General features: G+C 48.1%; 1 protein-coding gene across 3 annotated transcripts; it reads right to left on the bottom strand.

Annotated features, from left to right (window-relative positions):
• Nucleotides 1-635: 635 nt before the first annotated feature.
• Nucleotides 636-15883, bottom strand: YDJC (YdjC chitooligosaccharide deacetylase homolog). Of its 3 annotated transcripts, none has more exons than XM_074921202.1 (6): nucleotides 15801-15883; nucleotides 14813-14985; nucleotides 6104-6263; nucleotides 5243-5342; nucleotides 4295-4472; nucleotides 636-2137 (listed from the first exon to the last, which is right to left on the bottom strand). In XM_074921202.1, the coding sequence occupies exons 2-6, from the start codon at nucleotides 14968-14970 to the stop codon at nucleotides 1813-1815; spliced, it is 921 nt and encodes a 306-aa protein (XP_074777303.1). In that variant the 5' UTR covers nucleotides 14971-14985; nucleotides 15801-15883; the 3' UTR covers nucleotides 636-1812. The 3 variants fall into 3 exon arrangements, with proteins under 3 accessions (XP_074777303.1, XP_074777302.1, XP_074777304.1); XM_074921201.1 differs by having other exon boundaries at nucleotides 15600-15818; XM_074921203.1 differs by lacking the exon at nucleotides 15801-15883 and adding an exon at nucleotides 15188-15291.
• Between the last annotated feature and the right edge of the window lie 6415 nt (nucleotides 15884-22298).

Below are 22298 nucleotides of genomic sequence, written 5' to 3'. Positions count from 1 at the left end.
AAATAAGGGTAAAAAGTATCCATCAAAATACGCTCACGTTACATAAAATGCTGAGGTCTGGTATTAAGCAACCGGTGTTGCTGTCAGGCTTATCCCTGCATGAGAATAAAGTATCATCGGTCACTAGATGGCACTCACGGGTCTCACGTGTGCTCTGGAACTGCAGCCGCTTCCGGCAGGTCTAAGTGTCTCGGGGTTTTTTACTCTCTGTTATCACACAGCAGGAACTTTGCCGCCAAATGCCGCTGGGACGAGCTTCAGAAACAGAGCTGTTGCAGCCGGTGACCCCTGCCTGCTCCTCTTTCACTCGGCCGGGGGGCGCGGCGCTTCCCCAGTATGCTGGGTGCAGACTTTGAGAAACATCAAATTAATTCTGTGACAATAATTTAGGAAGGAGCCTGGAAAAATGTTTTCTAAAGCACCCTTGATGTTGGTTTTCATATTTGTATAGAAAAAAAAATTCCTCAGCAGTTTTAGAGGGAAGGTCAGACGGTTCCCATTGACCATAGGAAGAGCCGTCCTTCCAGTGCCCGTGGGCAGCCCCGAAGGAGCAGGCAGGTGAGTGGGTTCCTTTGCTCTCCAGCTCTCACTAAAACCAAAACTCTCCTGAAGCATTAAGTAGAAAAAGGCCTGAGTTTATTTTTCACTTAAAAGAATGATGATCATATTGAAATGTTTTAAAAAATTATTAACCAAAACTGATTACATTGAACAGAGCGCTTTTGCGCTGAAAATTAGCACAATTAATCGAAAATATTTTTTCCCATGTGAAAGTTATATGTGACAGGGCTACAGTTAAGAACGCAGTTAAATGTATCATAGTTTTACCAGGGCTTGTGGAAGTTTGAATGCTTTGACAGCAGGAATAAAAATGGACAAATACAAGGACCTTCTGCACTTGGAACTTGCACGGAGTTGGTACACAGCCGTCCCACGCATCTTTTGTGAGAAGCACTGGGCAGTGCAGGAACAGTTGCTGGTGAGCTCTCATACGCAGCAGTTCCTGAAATAGCAGATGGGTCAACAGTTGCTGTTCTTGCAAAGTCATCCAAAAAAAAAAAAAAAAAAAAAGCCTCTCTGAAAGGGCTGGGGCTGATGTTCCTTTGCTGTTGTGGCTCAATGCCAAGAGACAGTGTCAGTAGGAAGAGCCGTGACTGCCGCTGGCTGAGCGATGGGTGGGATATGGCAGCAGAGACCACCACACAACCCACACCCCGACTGCTCCGAGCAGAGACACTGCAGGGAACAGGCCCCTGCGCCCCCGCCACCCATGGGCAGGGCAAGGGACCGCCACCACGTGCTTTCAGGAAACCGCATGCAGAAGGTTGCCAGGTCTCCCACGGGCAGCCTACACCGAGCGGTTGCTCCAAAGCAGCACTTGCTCGCCAGCGTGGTTTTTTGCAGTTAAGTCCAAAAAGAGAAATGATCCGAACCTCAGGGTGCCCTGTGCTCCTCAGCCTTGCAGTGTCTTCGTGCTGCTTGGTGTTGCGTTGACAGGAGCTGAGCCCTGGGAGGAGGCCGGCCCTCGGTTGCCGTGCTGCACTGGAATGGCGTGCGAGGGGTGACGCAGAAGAGGTTTGTCGTGTTCAGAGCAGATACTGTGGCCTAAAAACTGCCACTCGAGGCTCTGGGGCCTGTAGCTGCTCACAATGTGTTGCTCGTCCATGAACATCCTGATGCCATCCCCGGGCTGTTCCAGCCCCTCTCAGCTGTACCGGGGTATCACACTGATAACAGCGGTCTGCTTTCTCGGGACGGTAGCAACTGCCTGTCTTCAGAATAGGGTAAATGCACGTACATACGCTTGTTTACTTAAAGATCTTTAAACGAACAAAGCTGAATGTTCCTGGTTTTGTATTGGCTCTGCAGCTCTGGCTTAATTAACGTCTGGAGTTCATGGAGGCGCTCCCAGGACTGAGAGAAATCATCCGGGCCTTCCCCACAGCCGCCGACGGGCGGGACGCTGGGGTACCCCGGGTGCACCATCAGTTCAATCGTTACGGTCCTGCGCCGCAGTGCCGGGGCTGCAGGCGCCTCGGAGGGGAGCTGCGCCATGGCGGCGTCGATGGCGCTCCAGATGGTACTGACGGACATGTTCTTGCCCATGGTGCTCAGACCTATGTAAATGTCTGGCCACCTGCACCCGGAGGAGGGAACACTGATATTAATGCTAATGAGGTGGTTAGAAAAGAGTGTGTTAGGTCCAGTGGATTGGGAATCAAAATTTACCTAAAACTTAAGATAGAAAGGTGAGGGTGGATTTTAAAGCTTTTAACTATAAACAAAAGTAAAATCAGAACTACAAGCTGGCAATACTTTTTCTTTCCCTATTGAAACCAGAGTACTGTTTCAAGCAGCTGTCCTTCAGCCTGACAGAAAGCCCCAGCAAAGCCCCAGTACCAGCACTGCTGCTGTTACTGTATCTACGTGTGCTGCATCACAGCACAAGGGTTGTTCGGCATCTGTGAGCTTGCAGGTGCATTTTGTTGGCACAAAAAAGGAAGAGCAGAGCTAAACCGAGAAATGCCACCTGTCAAACAACTTACTATTGCTAGGCTAATTAAACCCTGAATAATAACCATCTCTAGATAATGACCCACAGCTATTTGGAAACACAAAAAGTGACTGAAATAAAATGGAAACCCCTGCTAACAAAGCATTCTCCTAGAATGTATCGAAGAGCCATAATAAAGACAAAACACTGGACCAAAGATGAGGCAGTGAAGAGGACACCAGCTAGAGGCCCTTTCTTATGTAGCTTCAACACAATTCTTTGTTCGAGTCTGGCTACAAACCTCAGTTCTCCCAGCGCGGCACGTGCAAGCCCAGGGGGGCTGTGCAAGTGTATGCAGGGGCAGAATGAGAAAGTTCCTGGAAGAAACCAAGGCTGGAGTCTTGACTTGCGTGATCAAGGAGGAGCCTAGCTGAACACTCAGCTCTTCTTGAGAAGAGTTTGTAGGATTTACTTAGAAAAAGAAGTTTTGACTTTTTTTAACTGTAAACTGACCCAGCTTGCCTTGTTGCTAGGCAGTAAGCACAGTCTTGCACTCTCCATATGATAAATTAACTCGTGGGGCTCAGTGTGGTACCTCTTTGCACAGATGCTGAAACTGAGTTGCAGAGTTGGGTTCCCTGTGACTTCAGCTAACCCCACTCTTCTCATTTTCCTGGGTTTCCTCGTGTTACATATTTCTTTTGTAAGAGCCTGTCCCTCCTCAAGTCCCCTGATGCCAGGGGACGAGGTGGAGCGTGGTGTGTGTCCGAGTGGCTGCAGCTGAGGGCCTGGTGTGGCGGTGGGTGTAAACACACAGGTCCCAGGGACGGCCCCGCAGGTTCCTCCCTGCGCCCCCAGCGGCTTCTCGGAGGTAAACCGACACCAGCCCTGCCCCTTCGGTGGCGTGGGGAGCCCTGGAGCGTGCGGGGCTGCCACTACGCTCCCCCGCAGCGTCCCTGTTGTGAAAGCCCTGGAAGGAGGGTTACTCTCTCCTGATGAGCTGCTCTGTGAGTTGCTGTGCCCATCTCTCCCTCAGAAATGGGTTGTTCGAGCACAGTCTGTGTTCTCCAGTGGGAAAGGGTACAGTGAAATGCCAGCCTGCTGACAGTGTTCAGAACAACAGATACCAAAAAAAATCCAAGAACTTTTTCAGTTCTTAGGAAGTAACGAAATCTGCCCCAAAGGACAGGTGACTGCAGGGGTCTCAAATGAAATGGCTTTAATCCATAAAATAGTCTGAGATTTTAGGAAAAATATGTTACTGGGGGAAGGGCTGAGCTTTTTGGGTTTGGACCCTGAGGTGCAGGTCACTGGCAAGACTTTGCTTAGAGCAGCAATCCCCTGCTGGGGCATTGAAAGCTCTCTGAGCTGCCTCCCCTTAACAACACTTGTTTCTAATTAGTCTCTTTCCTGCTACTTAAAACCCTTTCTCCACTCCTCCAGGCAGATGAAAAGTTATTTCTTGAAAAATTTCCTTAGATCGTACTTTTAAAATTCCAGTGGTGATACAGCACTTCAGCCTCCTCCCATCCCAGCTGCCAGGCTAAAGCAGCTTCACTAGAAAGGCTGAGAAACACACCCCGAAAAGAGCAATCCCTGTCAGGTGGGAAGTGAGTCATCTCTTCAAACAAAACTTCTTACTAAACCCTAGTGCCCCCAGCACTTTTGTACTCCTCCTGAACTTCCTTGTAAGCCCCGAAGTGGAAGGAGAAAGGTGGTGTTCCTTCTGAAAAGATGCTATCAGGAACTGATAAGATCTTAAAGCTTTACTACAGAAAGGGTGAGTAATGCCTGTCTTACCTTATTCCATGCCTTGTAAACACATCGACTGTGTTAAAAGAATCTTCTTCTACTCCCAGATAAAAATCCATCAGGGACTGTGGAATCCAGTCACAGTTATGAAGGCCTGGCTCTATTGGGACACGTGTGTACTTAATGCCATATTCCTCTAACACCTCTGCAAATACGTGCCTGACCTCTGTAAGGAAAATAGAGAGCTGTAGTCAGGAATCAGATAACCAGCTCAGCATGTCCCCTGCAAGCTGTTAACACAGAGATGTCTTTCCTTCCCATGTGTAAGAAAATATAATCCCATTTAGTTTATCTTCTGCTGAAATGGTTTTCTTCACCGGGCTGGGAGTCCCCTTCTATACCAGGAGCATTACTCCCTTAACATCTGCTAGAGGTGCCTTGGCTTCCCTTCAGCACTGAGTCCAGCAGCCCCTGAAGGTTAATGACTCTGGTCCTGGAGTGCACCAGAGGTGACTGCACTGTCAGGAACAAGTTCTTCATCAAGCCCCTGCACAGCCACAGTTGTGAGGGTAAATTGCCAAGAGCAATGTCGTCCAGAGTGCTGGGGAGTGGGGAAATTTGGATTTTTTTTGCTCACTTTTTGCTCACTCTGTACCACGGTGACCTTATTTGCAAAAGAGGGACAAAAGATACATGCCCATCTCTGTAAAGCATGCTGAGACCTGCAGAGATTGGTCTGGAAACATGACAGGGTGGTGTTCTTGTAGCACCTGAAAGAGCTAGCAGCTTTTGCAAACTCAAGCATTCCAGTTTAAACTGACCTGTCTGGTGTTGGCCCCAGTCTGTCACCGTGGGCAGCAGCATGGAATTAGGATGCTGAGGTGAATTCTCAGGTTTATTGCCTGAACAGGGAGCCGTGGCGAAGCAAGTCCCATCTGAGCTCTCTCTGACTCCCTCACCTGCTCAGCACCGGGAGGAAGAGGACTCCCTTCTTACCTGGGAGGACGTGGATGTGCTGGTGCCCGTCCATGTGAGGAGGTAGGTGACCCGTCAGCTCACGGAACAGCTCCACCTGGGCTTTTAGCTCCTGCTTCACCTGCACGGCAGAGGAGGATCAGAGCAAGACCTGTCAGCAGGCGGGATCAGGAGAGCATGGGGGGCTCATGGGGGGCTGCTGGAGGCCTTGCTGGCCACTACTTGGGACCTGGCCCTGGGAAGCACAAAGTGCTGTGATGTGTGAACGGACATGCAGTACTGCTGGGTGCCCAGAGCCTCCCCTGGGCGTGGGTCCTTTATGGTGTTGGTTATGTGGATGGTGCTGACGCTGGCATTTTATAAAATGCACAGGATGTCTGAACACTTGTTTCCCTTTAAAATGAACGGGGAAATGGGTGCTTGTATTCTGTAGGCAGTTTTGATCCCCTGAATACATCCTTGCTCATGGGGCAAAACCAGCATCTCCCTCGAGAATGGAAGCCTCTCACAAGGTGATGAAAAGCCTACTGCCTACTGAGCACTTCTCTGGCATTTTCCTTTCACTGATCTCTAGGTTCTCTGTAATTATCTGTTCCAATGCCTGTTCTGCCCCCTCAGATAAGTAGTTAACAGGACGTTAACACGTGCAGGCACTGAAGCAGGGAGGTATGAGTACTGAAATGCTGCAGAACCTTTGGCAGAATTAGGCCCAGGACCCAGAAAGCCAGCTCCAGCTGCCCAGGCAACACAGCAAAGATTCATCTCTAAGCTTACTCAAAGCTGGGACTGGGGAAGGGTCTTCAGCTGTTATGTGCTGGCGTAAGTGCAGGCTGGTCTGTATCAGGAAAGCAAGTTGCACAGTTGTATGGGGCTTTCTCCTACCTCTGACATATTCAGGAGACCTTTTGATAGAGCTGTTCTGAATCCCATTTTCCCGTGGAAGAATCCATCTTCATTGAGCAGAGAAGAGTTTGTCTTAAGCACCTCACATACAGGAGAGCCCTCGGAGAGGTTGGCATGCAGTCCTATTGGAATGTTGTGTCTGTAACAGGAATGAAGTATCTGTTAAGCTTTGCACCTCTACCTCCCTTACTGTGGCCAGAGGGGGAGATTTCAGTGGAAGATCTACACTGAGCTAAAAAGTGGTGGTGTACTCACTGGAGTTAATCTTTGTATCTCTGCTCTTCTAGAAAGGAAAGCAGAACGACACTAACCAGAGCAGAGTATCTCCAAGTAACAGCCCTGTGCAGTCTGCCAAGGGCCAGTCTGTGAGACTCCCCCAACTCAGTTACCCACCCAGACTCATGTGCAGAGAGCAGCCACGAGGTATCCTGGGCTAAATGCTGTAACTGCAATAATGTAACCGCACTAAATGCCATAACTGCATGCTACTAGAACTGCCCTGCAGTCACTACTGTCTAACAGAAAAATCTGGACCTTGCAACCCTTTTCTAAAGCACTTCATTAGCCCTTGCTAGGTATTCCCTCGAGTTGTTCACCCTATTAAAGATGCTACATTTATGAGACATTTGAGTTTTACTTAACTTCTAAAGCTGCCCTTAAGTAGAATCCATATATAAACAGTGCTCAAGTCAGCTGTTATGGCAACAGTATAGGCTACAAGTGTAAATACTGTCTGAGTTTAAGGGTTTCCTGGTCCAAGAAGCTGCAGCTGAAATTGCCTGCAATGGCCAAGTTTCTGTCTACTGGTGCAGATGATCCCTCGCTGAGTGACAAGGCTAAGCGGTACAAGTAGCATCTCTCCCGCACAGACAAAGCATTACTGCAGGGAGGTGGGCAGTGGAAGTGTAGAGCCTTGCTAAGGAATCACAAGGGTACAATTTATTAACTAGCTGCGCTCTGCAACATTAAAAAAAAAAAAAAAAAAAAGAAACAAACTGGAGCTAGTGTATCTGCAGAGCTCCTCTCAGCCATAGGGCTTTGCAGAGTGCTGGTGTTTCCTTCTTGGTCTGTGCTGTGGATTCCCCTACAATAAAAACAGGACCTGTGAGTGCTCAGATTTGTGCTGAATTTCATGAGCACTTTTGGAAGTCCTCAGAATCAGTGGCCAAAATGATGCTTTGAAACTTTTTCCAAGACAACCCCTGGCCTCTGGCTGACCCAGTAAGTAAATGACAGCACTGCAATGTTCCTTCTGCGCTGCCCAGTCTGAGTCATGGGGCAGAGTTAATTTCAAGGCAACAAGTCTGTGATGCTTTCAATCCTTCCTGGAACTTCTGCATGGAGCTGCTAAAACTGGGCATAGTCTGTCCCCGTTACATCCCTTCTATCACAAGGAGAGTAACAGAAGTAATCTCCATTTAGGCATCTTCCCCTTCTGTCTGCTGTCCTGAAGCTGACTAGTGAAGCACCACGTTACTGGAGACGGAAGGGTTGTGGATGGATTGGCCCAAGTTAAAGTCATTGAGCTCCTTTAGGTCCTAAGGCTTTGGCCCTTGCAGCACTGAAAGTCTTTTTTCCTGGTTCCTCCATGTCCTGTGCTCCAGGTTGATGGTGTAGTCTGTTGCTAGGTACTGCTGCTTCTCAAAGACATAAATGTTATGAGTCAAGTTGCATGGACAGCTCTGTGAAACAAAATGAGTCCATGTCTTTCCAGTCCACTCTGTGATTACAGACCTTGACCATTTTCTTAATGGAGGAAACCTGCTTCTGGAAAGAAAGGTCCTTTCTGGCTTTTCTGATTTGGTGATTTCTCTCCAGCAGGGCCTGATTGTATAATTGGTGATAAACGTTCATCTTGTTTCATACATGGGGCCTGAGCACACAACGTGCATACTAACTGCTTGCTAACACAGGCACTGGAAGATGCTGTCATTGGGAGGGGGGGGGCCTTAAGTGGGCAGCTGATAGCAGGACAGGAGGCAGCAACAGTGGAGAAGGGGTGCTGTGGCAGGGGGACTGCCCCGTGACCTGCTGTGTACCCTGCATGAGCCCAAAGGCAGAGGGGCAGCCTGTGTTTTTGGTTTGGTTTTTTTTAGAAGCCCACCCCAGATTCTTTATCATGTCTCCGGGAAGCTCTGACTGCATCAGCTGATAGCACTGTTTGTACCACAGCCACTACCGTCTACAAGAAAAAGGATTCCTGTGTTACCGTGAATCAGCAGATGGGAGACTCTTTTTGTTGAGCGCTCTCCTTCTCATGTGTTGTGGGAGGGCAAGAAATGAACAGCTGAGCCTCTCAGTGTTGTCTCCCAGGAGCATCGAATGAACTACCTCCAATTGTGCCATGCCTCAAATGCTGCGAGGGAGGCTATTTCCAGGAAAAGGCAAACCCCTCTGACAGGTGTGGGACACGGAGGAGCCAAGCACTGCGCTGCGTAACATGAGAGCCGCTCCTCTGCCCGGGCTGAAACCAGCCCCGGCGCTGGGGAATGTGCAGAATGTGGAAGTGCACAGAGAGCCGGCCTTGTTCTCGCTGTAAGGGGAGACTCTGACTGTAACATTAGAGCGTGTTTCAGAGCTTTGGCTAACACCAGCTGAATGTCTTAATAGTTTTCTCTTAGAGTTAGTCCTGGCTGGTTTGACAGACTGTCCATGCTGGGGCATCTAAAGAGGAACTGCTAGTGTTTAATGGCTCTGGGATACAGGGACTGAAACCAAACCTCAAAATGCAGCACATGAGAAACTTATTCAGAGATATTCATCTGTGGGAGATGCACAGAAGCAGGCATGCTGGGAAGGCTTAAGGATATGGGAAGGAGGACAGCGCAGCAGGCACAGTGGGGTTCGGCTGCTAGCTAACATTCTCCTGTACCTAAATACATGTTTCCTCTGAATGCAGTGAGCCAGATGATGCTCCTATTCAGCACCAAATGTCCTGCTGGCCGCTGTTCATTCCTAACACTCATGCAGTGTCAGGACTATCTGAAGTCCTAAGTGCAATGAGATGAAAACATGAGCAAAACTTAAATCATGGTAGTAATTAGCTGGGCTGTACTTTGGGTGAGAGGGCTCTGGTCATGCTTGGGCTTTAAGACTGAACGAACAGGCTTTTTTCCACACTAACTTCTACACACACTGGACTAATTCTTGCTCCTGAGTGGCTCTCACCACCAAAATGTAGCTTCTGCAGCCAAAGAGCAATGCCAAAACATGCTGTACTGTAAAAAAAGCAGGAAGAAAAGTCAAGCTATGGGAATATCCTGGAAGGGCCCCTTTTTTCAGAGATCAGATGATTGTTTCTCCTACACAAACATACTTTATCATTGCCCACATCTCTTCAAAGACTGTTAAGTATCTGCAACTTTACTGGCTGAAATACTGCAGCAGAGGCCAGCAGCTCAGGAAGCTTATATAGCATGTGATGCCTCACTGGGAACAGAGCTCGGTTGTGTGGGTTTGACCTCATACCTGCTGCTCTGCTCAAGTCCTTTATAGATGGGACAGGGTGAGTCCTGCTGGTCATTGCCAGTCATATCTAACTGCTAATTGCTCCACCCAAGATTCAAAATAGAAGGATTGACATTGAGCTTCAAGCAACAGATTGGTTTCTGCAATAAAAGCACTGGAGTAACAGCTACGTTGCCAAAACAAAATGATGCTGAGGAACCTGCTTGGCGTCTCAACTCATTTTGGTAGTTGTTTTAAGCAGCAGTGACCCTTCCACAATCTGTCTGGAGAGGCCTGCATCTGGGTGTTTCCAAGGCTGTCCCACTGCCCTGGAAAAAGCACAGATGTGAAGCAGGATTTAGCACAAGGGTTCAGTTCACTCCTGATAAAGCCAAAGGACATCTACAGATGTGTGCTCCTACAGCAGAAGGAGCATTAGGCTGGGCTGTCTGTGAGCTTGCTGACAAGAGGTAGCTTTTGCAGTCACTAAGGTTAGTCCAGTAGTGAGCTGTTTCCACTGACAGTTGGCTGTTAAAGCCAGCCTGGCTCTGCGGTTCTCTGCTCAGCATCCCCTGTAGAGGTGGGGAAAAAAAGGAGATACCCTTACAACAAATGCTACAAGGGGCAACAAGGAATTCAGTCTGGAAAAATTTCTGAGTCAGAAGCCCAACCCAGTTATCAAATAGAGAGAGGAAATACAATCAACTGAACTGCTTCCTTTTCAAGTAGTTGCTTCTTTTGCCACACGAGTGCTCTGAGCAAATGTCTCTGCTGAGGCTTTTGTGCGGTTGCGATCCCTGTTCATTCATATCCGGAGCAGCCAAGGGTCCCTGGAGACCGTTACTATACTGAGTCACTCTTTAACGTGTCCCCAGCTTTGCACATTTCTGAGCTTGGTGGCTGCATGCCCCGCATCCTGCCTGGCCACAGCATGGTCTCTGTGCAGTCCCTGTGTTCCTGGGAGCAGCTGCGGTGGCTGTGGGAATTACGGGCTTTGCCGAGCACTGTCCCAGTTGTCTTGCTGAAGGCTGTGTGCTCTGGCACAAGCACGGCACCTACCCTGTTCCTTCATGGGCAAACAGATCCCACCTTCCACATCCTGTTTGTATCCTTATCCGGGACATTACTGGTTTCAGCTCAAGTGTGACACAATTAAGAGCCTCATGTAAATATCTGTATCTAGACATCCTGCTTCAGTAAACATCCCGGTGTCCGACGAGACAAAGGAAGGCTGTGCTTTGTGCGAAAAAGTACACTTAGTTTCTCCATGTGGGCATTTGCATACTTTTTTTTTTTTTCCCCCCCACTTCTACCTTTCAGCAAACCGTAAGATCTAACTGTCTTTCATCAAATAGAATCTTGTCTTGCTCCATTACTGCTAAGGACTTATTTCTGCTAGAAGAAACACTCCAAAGCCTCTACAGTGTTAAGAACTGTTACTGTAACATAGTTTAGGGATGTGACTTTCTCTCTAATGTAAAAAGATATAAATAAATAAATAAAAAGATGTATCTGAAGCTCCTGTATCCCTGATCAGCAAAGAGTGCTGCTGTCAGTAAAGTTCTGGGGTTCTAGTTTAAGGCCTCAGACTGGGCCCCACCCCTAAAACAAATACAGTTCAGCAGTGGAACTGTCTGCTATGTGGTTAACCGTCAGATAAAACGGTGATGAGAAAGCATGAGAGATTTCTAGATTAGTCACATGTTGACTGGGAGGGTCAGAATTAAGTAACAATTTATACACACATTTTGCAATTAGTGTTGATGGGAAAGGAAGTGAAAACATAGACAGCAATTAAATGTGGTTTTGTTAGATTCTTCTGTTAAATGTACCCAGATGTTGTGGGGGCTTCAGCTTTTGTGTAGCTGATGTGCAGCATTTAAACTGAAAAAACAAAACAGGAAGACTGAGGTTGTGTTCTAAAAATATGTCACTCTTCATCAAGTATTTTGATATAATCATCTGGGAAAGGGTCCTAATACTCACGACTGAGCTGGTTGACAAACGCTGGGAAAAATATGGCAGCAATCTTAGGTCTCTCTCTTTCTGCTATCTCCATATTTCTAAGGAAAAATGAAGGGACCTATTCATTTCAGGTAACAAAATAACCCTTCTAATCTCTGGGAAAGGTTCTGGAATAATCACCAGGAAGACTAGCTGACTTCAAGGTGGGGCTTGATAAGTAGAAAATCAAGATTATATTATATGGATAACCAGGAAGTCACAGTCAGTCTATGCCCCATAAAGAGAAAAGTTTTGAGTTACTGAAAAAAAAACCCCACAATGGAAGTCTGTTCTCCCGCCTGCTGTTCTGGTTATGTACTGATCTAGCAGTTGCTATCAATAGGTTTGTCACTTGGTGATGAATCAAGCCTCTGCTGAAATTCGCCTGAAGTGAGTGGATTCCTTCTTTTAGCCCAGTTGTGACAGTGAATGAGAAAAGCCCAAGATCTAGAACCTAGATGTAAAGGAAGGTGTTTTATTTACTGCTTGGTTCTGCTGTTTTGCAATTAGTTTGCATTCGAGCTGGTACAAAGATCTGCTGACTACTGTTGCATTTCTGCCAAGGCTTCTAATCAAAACACAGGACAACAGATGGTATACCCAGAAGCCTACAGAATTATTGTGAAAATGAAGGGAAGAATGAAATACCAGAACTGTGTTCCTTTCTGAAGGATGCTGAGTCCTAACATTGCAGGGCAGCATGAGGTGCTTAAGACAGACTATCCTGCAAGAAAAGTTGTCTTGTTACTAATTAGCTTTGCCTGTGTCCAATTAACTGAAAACCAGGTGAGGAGAGCGAGCTCAAGACCTGCAGTGACATAGCTATGTCACAGACAGCTAATTAAGAACCACTCAGATAATCTCCACAAGCCATACAAACAGTCTAGCACTCTGACAATCCTGGCACCATGTGTGCAAAAGTCCAAACACCACAACACTGGGAAGTACCACAGGAAAGAAGAAGCTACTTGCTTCGAGCCTCTTCTCTCAGCTGGTGAGAGATCCAGTCTCCCTGTGTTCACCACTGGTCAAGGCTGAAATGTCTGCTGTGGAGTTAAGCCTATATGCACGCGCATGCATGTATTGTATATATATAGTACTTGCTTAGTTGGGTGTCTGTGGGGGAAGACAAACATGGGGAGAAAAATCAGAGCAGAGTTTAATCCCATAAAACACAAAAAGTTGCAAAGCCTCAGTATTCACAGTGGGATGGGAGACAACACCAAACAGGGGGAAGAGGGAATAACAGGGGTAAGGCAGTCAAGAAACTGGGATACTTTAGCATTTTTGCACCACAAGATGAGGATGACTCAATGACATTTCTAGTAAGTCTGACCTATTTGTATCTGAAAAAAAGTTTGTATGAACCTCTGCAATAGAACAAATATCTTGGGGGTGATACAAGTTTGTTTACATGCACAGGTGCCAGTTAAGTGCACATGTGCTAGCAGCACCTGGGCTTGCATTAGAACACCAACCCTTTTCCCCAAACCTGAAATGCCTCCCCAATGCTGAATACAGCTGCAGAGGGTTACACAAACGAAGAACTGCACACCTGGGCTGTTGAGCTTCAGTGCTGACAGATGTTCCCAAAGTCACCCTGCTTATATTCTCAGAAATAGATATAAAATCATTTCATTCACATTTACAGTTCAAAACTACTCTCCCCCAAAAGATGAAATTGTAGCAGCAGGTTGCAGCTTCTGCTGTTACCTGCCCTCCAACCTGGCTTTTCACACCCGTATCAGCTGTCAGCACAAGTGTCATGACCTGGATTCAAACATGCTTTTTTAAACCTCTGATTCCACGGCCTACTTTCTGGTTATGGAAATGAGGCCAGGTGGATTCTATATTTAAAAGTCTGCTAAAGACCATGGCTAAAATAGCTGACATTACCAGAGCACTGGGACTCAAAGGGTTTCACGGTGCCTCTGTGTCTGAGAGAAGGGGTGGCTTTATCTCTGTGTTTTACATTTCTTTTGTTTCATTTACTAACAGGATTTTAGGCATCTCAAGAGTGTTGGGTCCTTCTGCCTCTCCCCTTCCCATCCCAGAGGCAATTCTTCTCTGAGTTTGTGTGTAATCTCTAACCTTTTTAACAGAAGAACAGTTTGCCACTAATGCCATACCTTGGTTTTCCCGTGCCACCCAAAACCAAAGAAGCTACAAGCAAGTAGCTACAAGTACCCCTAAAATCACAAATGGAAAAAGACGTTCAAGAACACGGACAGCATGACTCTCATGAAACTGTCCCCTGCAGCAGCTGTATTTGAAGCATAAGGTCTCAGTTCTTCTAGTACCAGTAGAGCTTCTTTCCTTTTCTGCTTTCCTAGATTGTTTCTCAATCCTGCTGCTTTCTCTTTCAAGACATACTTCTGCTCCCAAGTGCCTCCCCACACTGGAGCTGAAGCATTAGCTGAGTTTTACCTTCTAAATGCAAGTAATACTTCCTATTAAAGGATTTGCTGGGCAAGTCCATGAGAATGACACACAGCATTTGATTTGCTAGAGTGCTAACTGTGCCAGCAACCTCTGAAAAGTTTGTGGAGTAGAGGTGGTAGGTACCAGGCACTGTCTATCTCTTTATGTATGCAGGTTTTTACAAATGGATTTATCAAGCCTAGAATTAATTGAAATATTGAGGTGCTTTTTAAAAAAGGTTTGTGGAATGGAAAAGTTTCCACTGCCCAGATTTATAATTTAACTGTCACAGAATCACACCTTTCTCTGATTCTGCAATGAACCTAGCTGACTCTGTGTTCAGCCTGGCCGAAATGCATCACATTAGATGAGATTTAAACACTTGTGCTTCTGTGCTCTAACAGTTTAGGGGTAGCAGCTTGGTCCTGGTATATAGCATGGACTTTGATTCTGATGGTGCATCTTTTAGAAAAGATGTGGGAAAAGAAAGTCCAACTAACCCAAACTGTACCAGTCAAATTGTGTTAGTGGCTTTCTATCCTGTGGAAAAAAAGGGGTGCCTTTCTATTCCTGAGGCAGAAATTAGCAGTGCAGTGGATAATACCACAGAAAGCACCGTTATGGGTATGGTTGGCCAGTCACTGGTTTTACTATGAAGAGTCAGTAAATCTGCCTGGAATCCAGTTTACTTAAACCAGCCCGGGCTGTGATACTGTGTTTATACTGGGGCTTACAAAATACTAAATTTTATAGGCTTGGCTTTCTGTGGATAGCCTGTGGAGGCTCTCCACAAGGGAGCTAAAGAAAGTAGCTTACCTCCTTGCCAGCTTGGCTGCATCTGCTGCAGCACTTCCGTTGACTAGAAGGGACACGTTAGATATCGCACCGGCCAGGAAACACTCCACGATGCCTTGGTTTCTCCGAGGACAATAGCCAAAGTCATCTCCAGTTACTATTAGCTTCACCTGAAGCATCCTTAGAGGTCATCCCTAGCAAAAAAGTAAGGGAGGGAAAATCGGAACAATCAGCAGTCTGAGGCTGATGGGCAAACAGGAAAAGCCGGGCTCAACAGGGGCGAACCCCGTCGTGACTCAGCCCCGGCTAACTCCTCCTGCTCCACCTCAGCCCGCCGCCGTCCCGCAGCTCGCACAGTAGCCGGATTTGCGTGCGGCCGCCTGGCTCGCCCCGTACCTGCCCGCTCCTGCGGAGAGCACCGGAGCCTGCCCTTCTCCGCGGGGCAAAGGCCGGCCCGCCTGCACTTTGTACCGCTGCAGGTGAGGGGTGTGCAGAAGGTCAGGGACTTCGGGGGCTGATTTAATCGACTGAGGGCGCGTCAGGGGTTCAAATTCCTTTCCTCGCTGCGCGCCCCCGGTGCCCGGTGCGCTGGCACCTGAGGTAGCCCCGCGGCCGTGGCGCCTCGCTGTCACCGATCCCCGGCCCCATCCAGCACGGCCGGGGCCGGGGGTGCGGGCCGTGGCGCGGCAGACCCGTGTCCCCGGGGAGAAACCGGCGAGGAGCGGCCTCCGGCGGCGCGGCTCGGGCCCTGCCCTCCCGCTGCGGCGGGGGGCAGAGGAGGCCCCGCCAGCCCCGGGGCGGTGCGTACCTCCGCTCCTGCCCGCTCCCGTGCCCGGCGCCGCTCCCAGCTGTGGGCGGCTGTTGGCGCAGCGGTCTCGGTCGCCGCTGCCCCGAGGAGGGGCGGGGGGGATGCCGGCCCCGGCGGCGGAGCTCTGCCCGCGCCGCCCCGCCGCGCATCCGCCCACCCCCATCCCCCGGTGCTGCCGAGCAGCCCCAGCCGGGAGCTCACCCGCGGCGAGCGGCGGCCCCGCCGCAGAGCCCGGCGCCTCCGCAGTGCTGCGAGCACCGGGGCGGCCCCGCCGCTCCGCTCCGCCCCGCCGGCGGCCCCTGGCGGCCGCGACTCGCAGCGCCGCCCGGCCCGGCCCGGGCGCTGCGGGGAGGCCGGCGGGCTGTGCGCAGGCCGGGGCGGCGGGGCAGGGCCCGGCACCGGCGCTCGCCCCCTCCCTGGCGCTGCGGCGGGTCGCGGCGCTGAGCAGCTCAAGGATGGGGCTGTCCCGCTCCAGGCCCCCGCCGTGAGACTGGCGCCTGCAGCTGCAGGTGGGATAAGCTGCTCGGTTGGTGCTCCCTGGGTGCTTCAGGGCAAAATGAATCGCCTCCACAATGCCGTGAATATACATCCCTCCGTCCGTGAGCTCCTCGGGAGCCACGTGCTGGGTTTCCCCCCACCACCGTCTGCTGGCAGCCTGAGCTCGGTGCGAGTTTACAGCTGCAGTTCAGTAAACCCGGGCCAGGAAGGCCCCACGGCTCTCCATGCGGGGCAGGGAGAACAGAGGAGAGCTCCAGGAAGGGCAGCTCCTAAGGTGCTGTCGTTCTGTGCTGGATGTCAGCCAGTTCTCCATCAGGCTGCATGTAAAATCCTGTTTGTCCTGGCGTCAAACTGCTACTTTTCCTTACCGCAGGAAAGCTATTCTTGATCTACCAGAATCAAAATGAAAGCACTGAGCAGTAATGCTGAGTGGGAGACACTATGAGCCCATTTTTCACCTGTAGAAGGAGAAGATGAAGATCTAGCAACACAGAACACACCCCTTCTCAGTCTGTAATGTTACCCACTCCTGCTATTGCTCTCCTGCTACTGCAGGAGAAGCAACAAACATGTTTGGGACAGGGAGAGAGTGATAGTTCAGAAAGTGCCAGGGTAACATGGCCATGGATTTAGGGCAGCTGTCTTGGTGGTTGCTGATAACCTGTCCCAGGAAGCAGGGATCACGCTGGGACTGGGACCCTTGCATGGATGATAGCGACTTCCATGTCAGAACCTGTGCCGACATGGAGGCAAGAGGGCTGGGGAAGAGAAGAAACAGCTGTCAGGCCAAGCACAGGCTGCTTGGAAGAGCAGCTGGGGTGGAACAGGCTGGAAAAGGCTTCAAGGGTTGTTTCTGTGGGAACAGAGTGACCATCCTGCTGCTTAATTCAAGGCTAAGGTAAAGTCATTTGGGCTAACTTAGCTCTTTCATTGCAACCACAATCCTGTTCTCAGTTCTGGGCAGTCCTTGCCTGAAGAAACCAGAACGTCCAGTGTTCCCTCTTTCTGCAGAATTCAGTTCCTAAAAGACAGCCAGCATACCCAAGCCTCAAAGTCAAGGAGATGATGTGCAGGTGTAACCAGAGACTGATCATCCTTCTCAGCAAAGGAAGCACCATTACTTGTGGAGACAAAGCAGCACAGTTAAATAGATGGAATTCCACCACTTTCACACCCAGAGCTGAGGTGTGAAACATCTGTGTGTGGGGGCATGAGCACCTGTGTAGCCAGTGGTTCTCTGTGTCTGTTCCCTCACATTTGGGGGATTTGGTTCTATGTGTCTGTTCCCTCACATTTGGGGGATTTGGAACCAATGAATTGAGGTAGGTTGCAGCCCTATTGATCTTTAGGCTCCCATCGATTGCAGTCCACACAGCAAACTCCTACAGAACTTGGGGAGGGGAATGCCTCTGCCTCCCACCTCAGATCAATCTGCAGCAGAAAAAACGTTTCCATTTGCTTGAGGGCACTTCGAGGGGCAGCTAAGATTCAGAAGATTGTTTGTGAGAGTATTTTGATACTTTGAAGGAAGAAAATAAAAGAATGGATGGTGGCAGTGTTATTTATGCAAGCATTTGGTTCCTAAACTGTGTTCTCCATGTAGACCCTGAAATGGGCAGCATGGAGATTTCTGCTGGATCTAGAGTGAACATCAGCTGTGCATCCCTTTCAAGAGCTTACTCTTCCCTGACATGTAACTGAACACTGACAACAGGAAATCATGATGAGAGCTGGAGACAGCCTTCTGCCCCTTAGTGACTCCTTTCTCATCGAAAAATTATTTGGAATGAAATTCCAAACAAATCATGCTAACATGCGGTAGAGATCTTGCTAAATCTTCATTCTAGCAATTCCTGTAAGCATTTCCATCATTTAATAGTTGTATGTCTCTATTACAGAAAAGGTTTTGATGTTCTGTAAGGGTTTCCAGTGCCCTTGGTATTTCAGAGTGGATATTTGTGCAACTGTTACTTGCTTCCCCTTCTGGGAAATGAACCTCACAGCCTGCCCACATTCCCCCAGGGCTTCACTTACTGATGAGAGCTATTACTGTAACAGATTAAGTCAGCACAACTCTGAAGTAATGTCATGAATCAAAACCAAGTACCTCCTGCCTTTGCCAATGCAAACTCTGGGGTTTACTTGCCTCTTTCTAGTAGTGTCAATGCTGCTTACCTCTGCACAGGTGAGAGGCATTACATAAGAATCTTAGACAAAGCTTGGCATCTCAGCCTTCTTAACCTTCGTATGTGTTTAATGCTATTAAGGTAACATTATTCTTAAATATTGAATACAGTTCCTGGAGCTTTTCTTTTCTGATGTCATTCCTGTTTATCCAGCTCTTCTTCCCATGACTGGAAGCAAAATCTCCCCAGCAAACAGATCTCGCTACTGCGCCACATCGCCCTCAGATCCCAGCACGGTGTTTCCTCTGCAGCCAGCTGGCTGCCAAAATAGCCCTTGCAGCCAACCGCTACATAGTCCAGAGGAAAGTCTCTTACAAATTCGACCCAGAGCTGAAAAGCAAGGCAGGCTTCCTCTGGCTAACCTCTCCTCTTCGATGAAGACATGAATGAAAATATTGGCCAGTGTTTCTGGTGGAGCTGCATGAGCCAGGACATGTACTAAGCACAGGTCACATCTTCCAGCTCAACTAAAGGGTCAATATAGCGTTTAGGGATATGGTGTAGTTGGGAACTCTCAGTGTTAGGTTAATGGTTGGACTGCATGATCTTCAAGGTCTTTTCCAACCTAGATGTTTCTGTGTGATTCTGTGAAACAAAACATACCCCTACCTTATCTTAGTCATGGAAGCCAGCAGAAGCTCTCTTCATCCTCAGATGCCTCACTGGTTTTAAGCTTGAATTTCTTTCCCTGAACTTCAAGTTATTAAGTAGTGGATTTAGAGGTTTCCTGTATTTCACAAAAGCATTTCCTAACAATTAATGCTTCCAACAAGCAGCTTGTTGACATAAAACCATGTATTTTCTTTTTCTTGTTCCCTTGGCTGCTGTGAGTTAGTTCATTTGGGATTACAGTGGTATCACAGTAGGACTTGATTTGTCTTTTTTCTTGCATGAAATTTTATTGGAAGTGTGAATTGTAAAAGATGTTTGAATGAGACAAAGTAAAATCCTTTTTTTAAATTAAAGGATGTTCACATTTTCTTCTCTTGCCCAGCCACAAAGATTTACAAAATCTTGGAAGTTCAGTGGCTTCTGTAGAAATGCTTGAATTGAAGCCTTTTCATTCCTCTCCTGAGGTCGGTTTTCAGAAGAAACAAGACATTTGTGTTCACACTGTTGGCATGCACCTCGGTTTCCTCTCAGTAGTAGTGGGATGCCTTGGCCAGTTCCAACCTCCTGAAGCAGAGGTCAAGGCCCTGCAACAAGCCAGTGCAGCAGTGGCTCAGGAGCTGCAGACCCCAACATAATCTATGGCCCAGGGGCAAAATTGGCTGGTCCAACTGCCCTCGCCAGGGCAGATGGAAGGTACTGCGGTGAGGCATAGCACAGAAAGGAAAAGAAAACTGGCGGGCTGTTGCAGAGGTTGAGGTAGGCGATACGCAAGAGTGCTGGAGGAGCACGTGTTGGCTAGCTGTGACTTTCACAGTGCGAGTTGAGTGAACCTGATAGAAGAACTGTACCTATGCGGAGAGCTGGGCTGCAAGTGCCCGCATTTCCTAAAATTCACAGACATGACCAGCCTTGGGTGCGACAGAAGAGCGAGCTACCTCGGTCCTCCGGGGGGGCCGGCCCGGGCCGGGAGGGCACGGCCCCGCCGGCGCGCGCCGCACTACAGCTCCCGGCGTGCCCCGCGGCGGGGGCGGCCCTTGCGCCTGCGCGGCGTCTGGTCCCGCCCCGGCGGCTGGCGCGGGGCTCTCTGGGTAGGAGGCAGCCGGGCACGTGGGCGCCATTTTGTGGCGAGGGAGAGGTTTTCTCGGCTCGTATAGCTGGCAGCAGCGGCAAAGAGAAGCCCGGAGGAGAGCGGCATGTGCCCGCTCCCCCTGCCACCCAGCTGCTGAGCAGCCCTTCAGCTGTTGCGGGCTTCCCTGCTCACGTGGGTCTGTTTGACAGCGACTGAGAGGGTCTCCCAGGAGGGCTGGGCCTGAGCTCAGGGTGGGATGTGCAGCTGTGGGACAGAGGGGCGCTAATGCTCCCAGCCCTTCCTACAACACCCAGATTAGAAGGCGACTAGAAAGAGCAGTTTATGGGCAAATGGGTGTGCACAATGGCAGGATATGCTAGATGGTTTGTTGCCCAAATCCCCAGTAGGGTGAGGATATAGCAGGTGGGTTCTACCCAGAGGTAGCTCTTCTGAACCCTGGGCACAGGAGCTGTGACCTGAGATGAAAGCAGCAAAGAGCATTGCTCCAAATGGACTCTAAGCATATAATGTTGGATAAACACACCAAAGTCCTGTGGTTAGACCCCTTACTTGTGACTTGCAATGTGTTCCATATAACAGCTTCCTCCATCTTGCATGAAAAAGGGTTGAAATCCCCAAATTCTAGGGTACATTTGCGAAGAATTAAAAGGCTTCCCTGAATGCCAGATAAGACCAGCTAGGCAGTATACCAGCCACCTTCCTTCCCTCTTCCTTTTTCTGAAATCAGCTGAATTTACACCAGCACAAAATAATGTCAATACCTGACAAGGTGCATGGTGCTAGCAAGGTGGCTGAAAGTGAAAGGCAAAATTTGTCATCATGACCTTATTATTAACTTGACACTTGCATTAAATGATGGTGTACTATTAAAGTACAAGTTCAAATCCTTCCTGATGCAGATAGCAGGCCTCTGGTCTTCAGTGAGACCATGTATTGCTCATTGACAGTGAATCTTAATCCACATTTTTCAGAGTTATTTTCTCTCTGCTGCATTTCCTTCAGAGTGTCTGATGTGGAGTAAAAATTAGTATTTGAATATGAACTAAGCTACAGCATCTGTGATTTCTGACTGGGTTTGAGATGATGTAAAGCCTGCCCATTCCTGTTCCAGATGCCTCTTTGCCTGATCTTGAGGTCTATTAAATATACAAAGATGCCTGGTCACAAAAGAGTTGGGACAGGGAATCCTTCTACTAGACAACTAAACAATGCGTCCAAAATAAGTATTGTTCAGCTGTTGACATTAATAGCTTAACCTAGGCTATCTGATTCCATTAACTGTTTTGATTGCATCAAAACTTGGGACTTCAGTTTGCCCTATCTGGAGCTCATTTCTTGGTATTTATGATAAAGGTACCTAGAAGTAGTTACCTTTAGGCAGAATAACATGTTTACTGAGGTCAGAAACAGGCAGATTTTATAAAAGATGCATAGATGTTCAGTGGAATTTTCAGGATTACATGAATATTTACCTGCCATTGAAACAGACAGATATCTGGAAGTTCTTCAATTCTCATGAACCACAGAATTATTTTAAAAGCTGTCTGAAATGATGTAACATACATTGCATTTTTATATTCTTACACTGAAATAGAAAGTCATCAAAACTACAATTCCAATCTATGTTAACAAATTCCAAATAACTTGCACAGTTTCAATTTACACTGTCTAAGCAAGCCTGAATGTGATTTTGACAAATGTTGATCAGGAACCATTAAAGTGAATTAAAGAGACCAGGGGCAGGTCCGCATGCTAAGGGGAAAAAAAAAAAGAAAAAAAAAAGGGCAAAAAGCCCGCTATATTTTACATACAAAGCATTAATGCATAAAATTTTTAATCATTGTCTTCTAAGCACTCTGCTTCCTAAAGGGGTGGAGTGGGGAAGCAAAATGTAAAGGTGGGCGGATATAGATTATTTTTCAGAAGTCACAAGGAGATTGTTGAGTCTCCCACTGAAAATACAGTCAGACACACTTCTATTTACTGTGAAAAAATACTTTCAGATTGGCTTGGATTTATGTTTGTTCCTGTTACAAAGGTACACCTTGACATGATGTTTGGCTTCAAAAAACTGAAGAGCAATGGTGTAAGGCTATCAGCACAAACATGGCTGAAACATCAAAAGCTTACATCAGAAGTGAGGGACAAAAAGATTTTACTTAAACAAAAAATTAATATCAGCAAAGTAGAATTAGCCAAGGAACCCCTTAGCCAAAATATCACTCCTTCCAGAGATGACAGAACTACACCTCCAAAATTCCCTGAATATCTACCATGAGAGGTAGAAGACTTACTAAAGCAGGCTACTGATGA

Source organism: Athene noctua, chromosome 17 (assembly GCF_965140245.1).
Source record: "Athene noctua chromosome 17, bAthNoc1.hap1.1, whole genome shotgun sequence".
Lineage (NCBI taxonomy): Eukaryota > Metazoa > Chordata > Aves > Strigiformes > Strigidae > Athene > Athene noctua.
Note: the sequence above shows the minus strand (reverse complement) of the source record. Positions and strands in the feature narration are given on the sequence as shown.

What these genes read in the sequence shown, in the direction of transcription:
- YDJC (XM_074921202.1), bottom strand. Translation starts at nt 14,970, where the DNA reads ATGCTTCAGGTGAAGCTAATAGTAACTGGAGATGACTTTGGCTATTGT. An exon ending in GCAGCCAAGCTGGCAAGGAG is followed by an intron (nt 6,264 to 14,812) that starts GTAAGCTACTTT and finishes TTCCTGTTACAG; the next exon opens with ACACAACATTCCAATAGGAC. An exon ending in GCACATCCACGTCCTCCCAG is followed by an intron (nt 4,473 to 5,242) that starts GTAAGAAGGGAG and finishes TTTTCCTTACAG; the next exon opens with AGGTCAGGCACGTATTTGCA.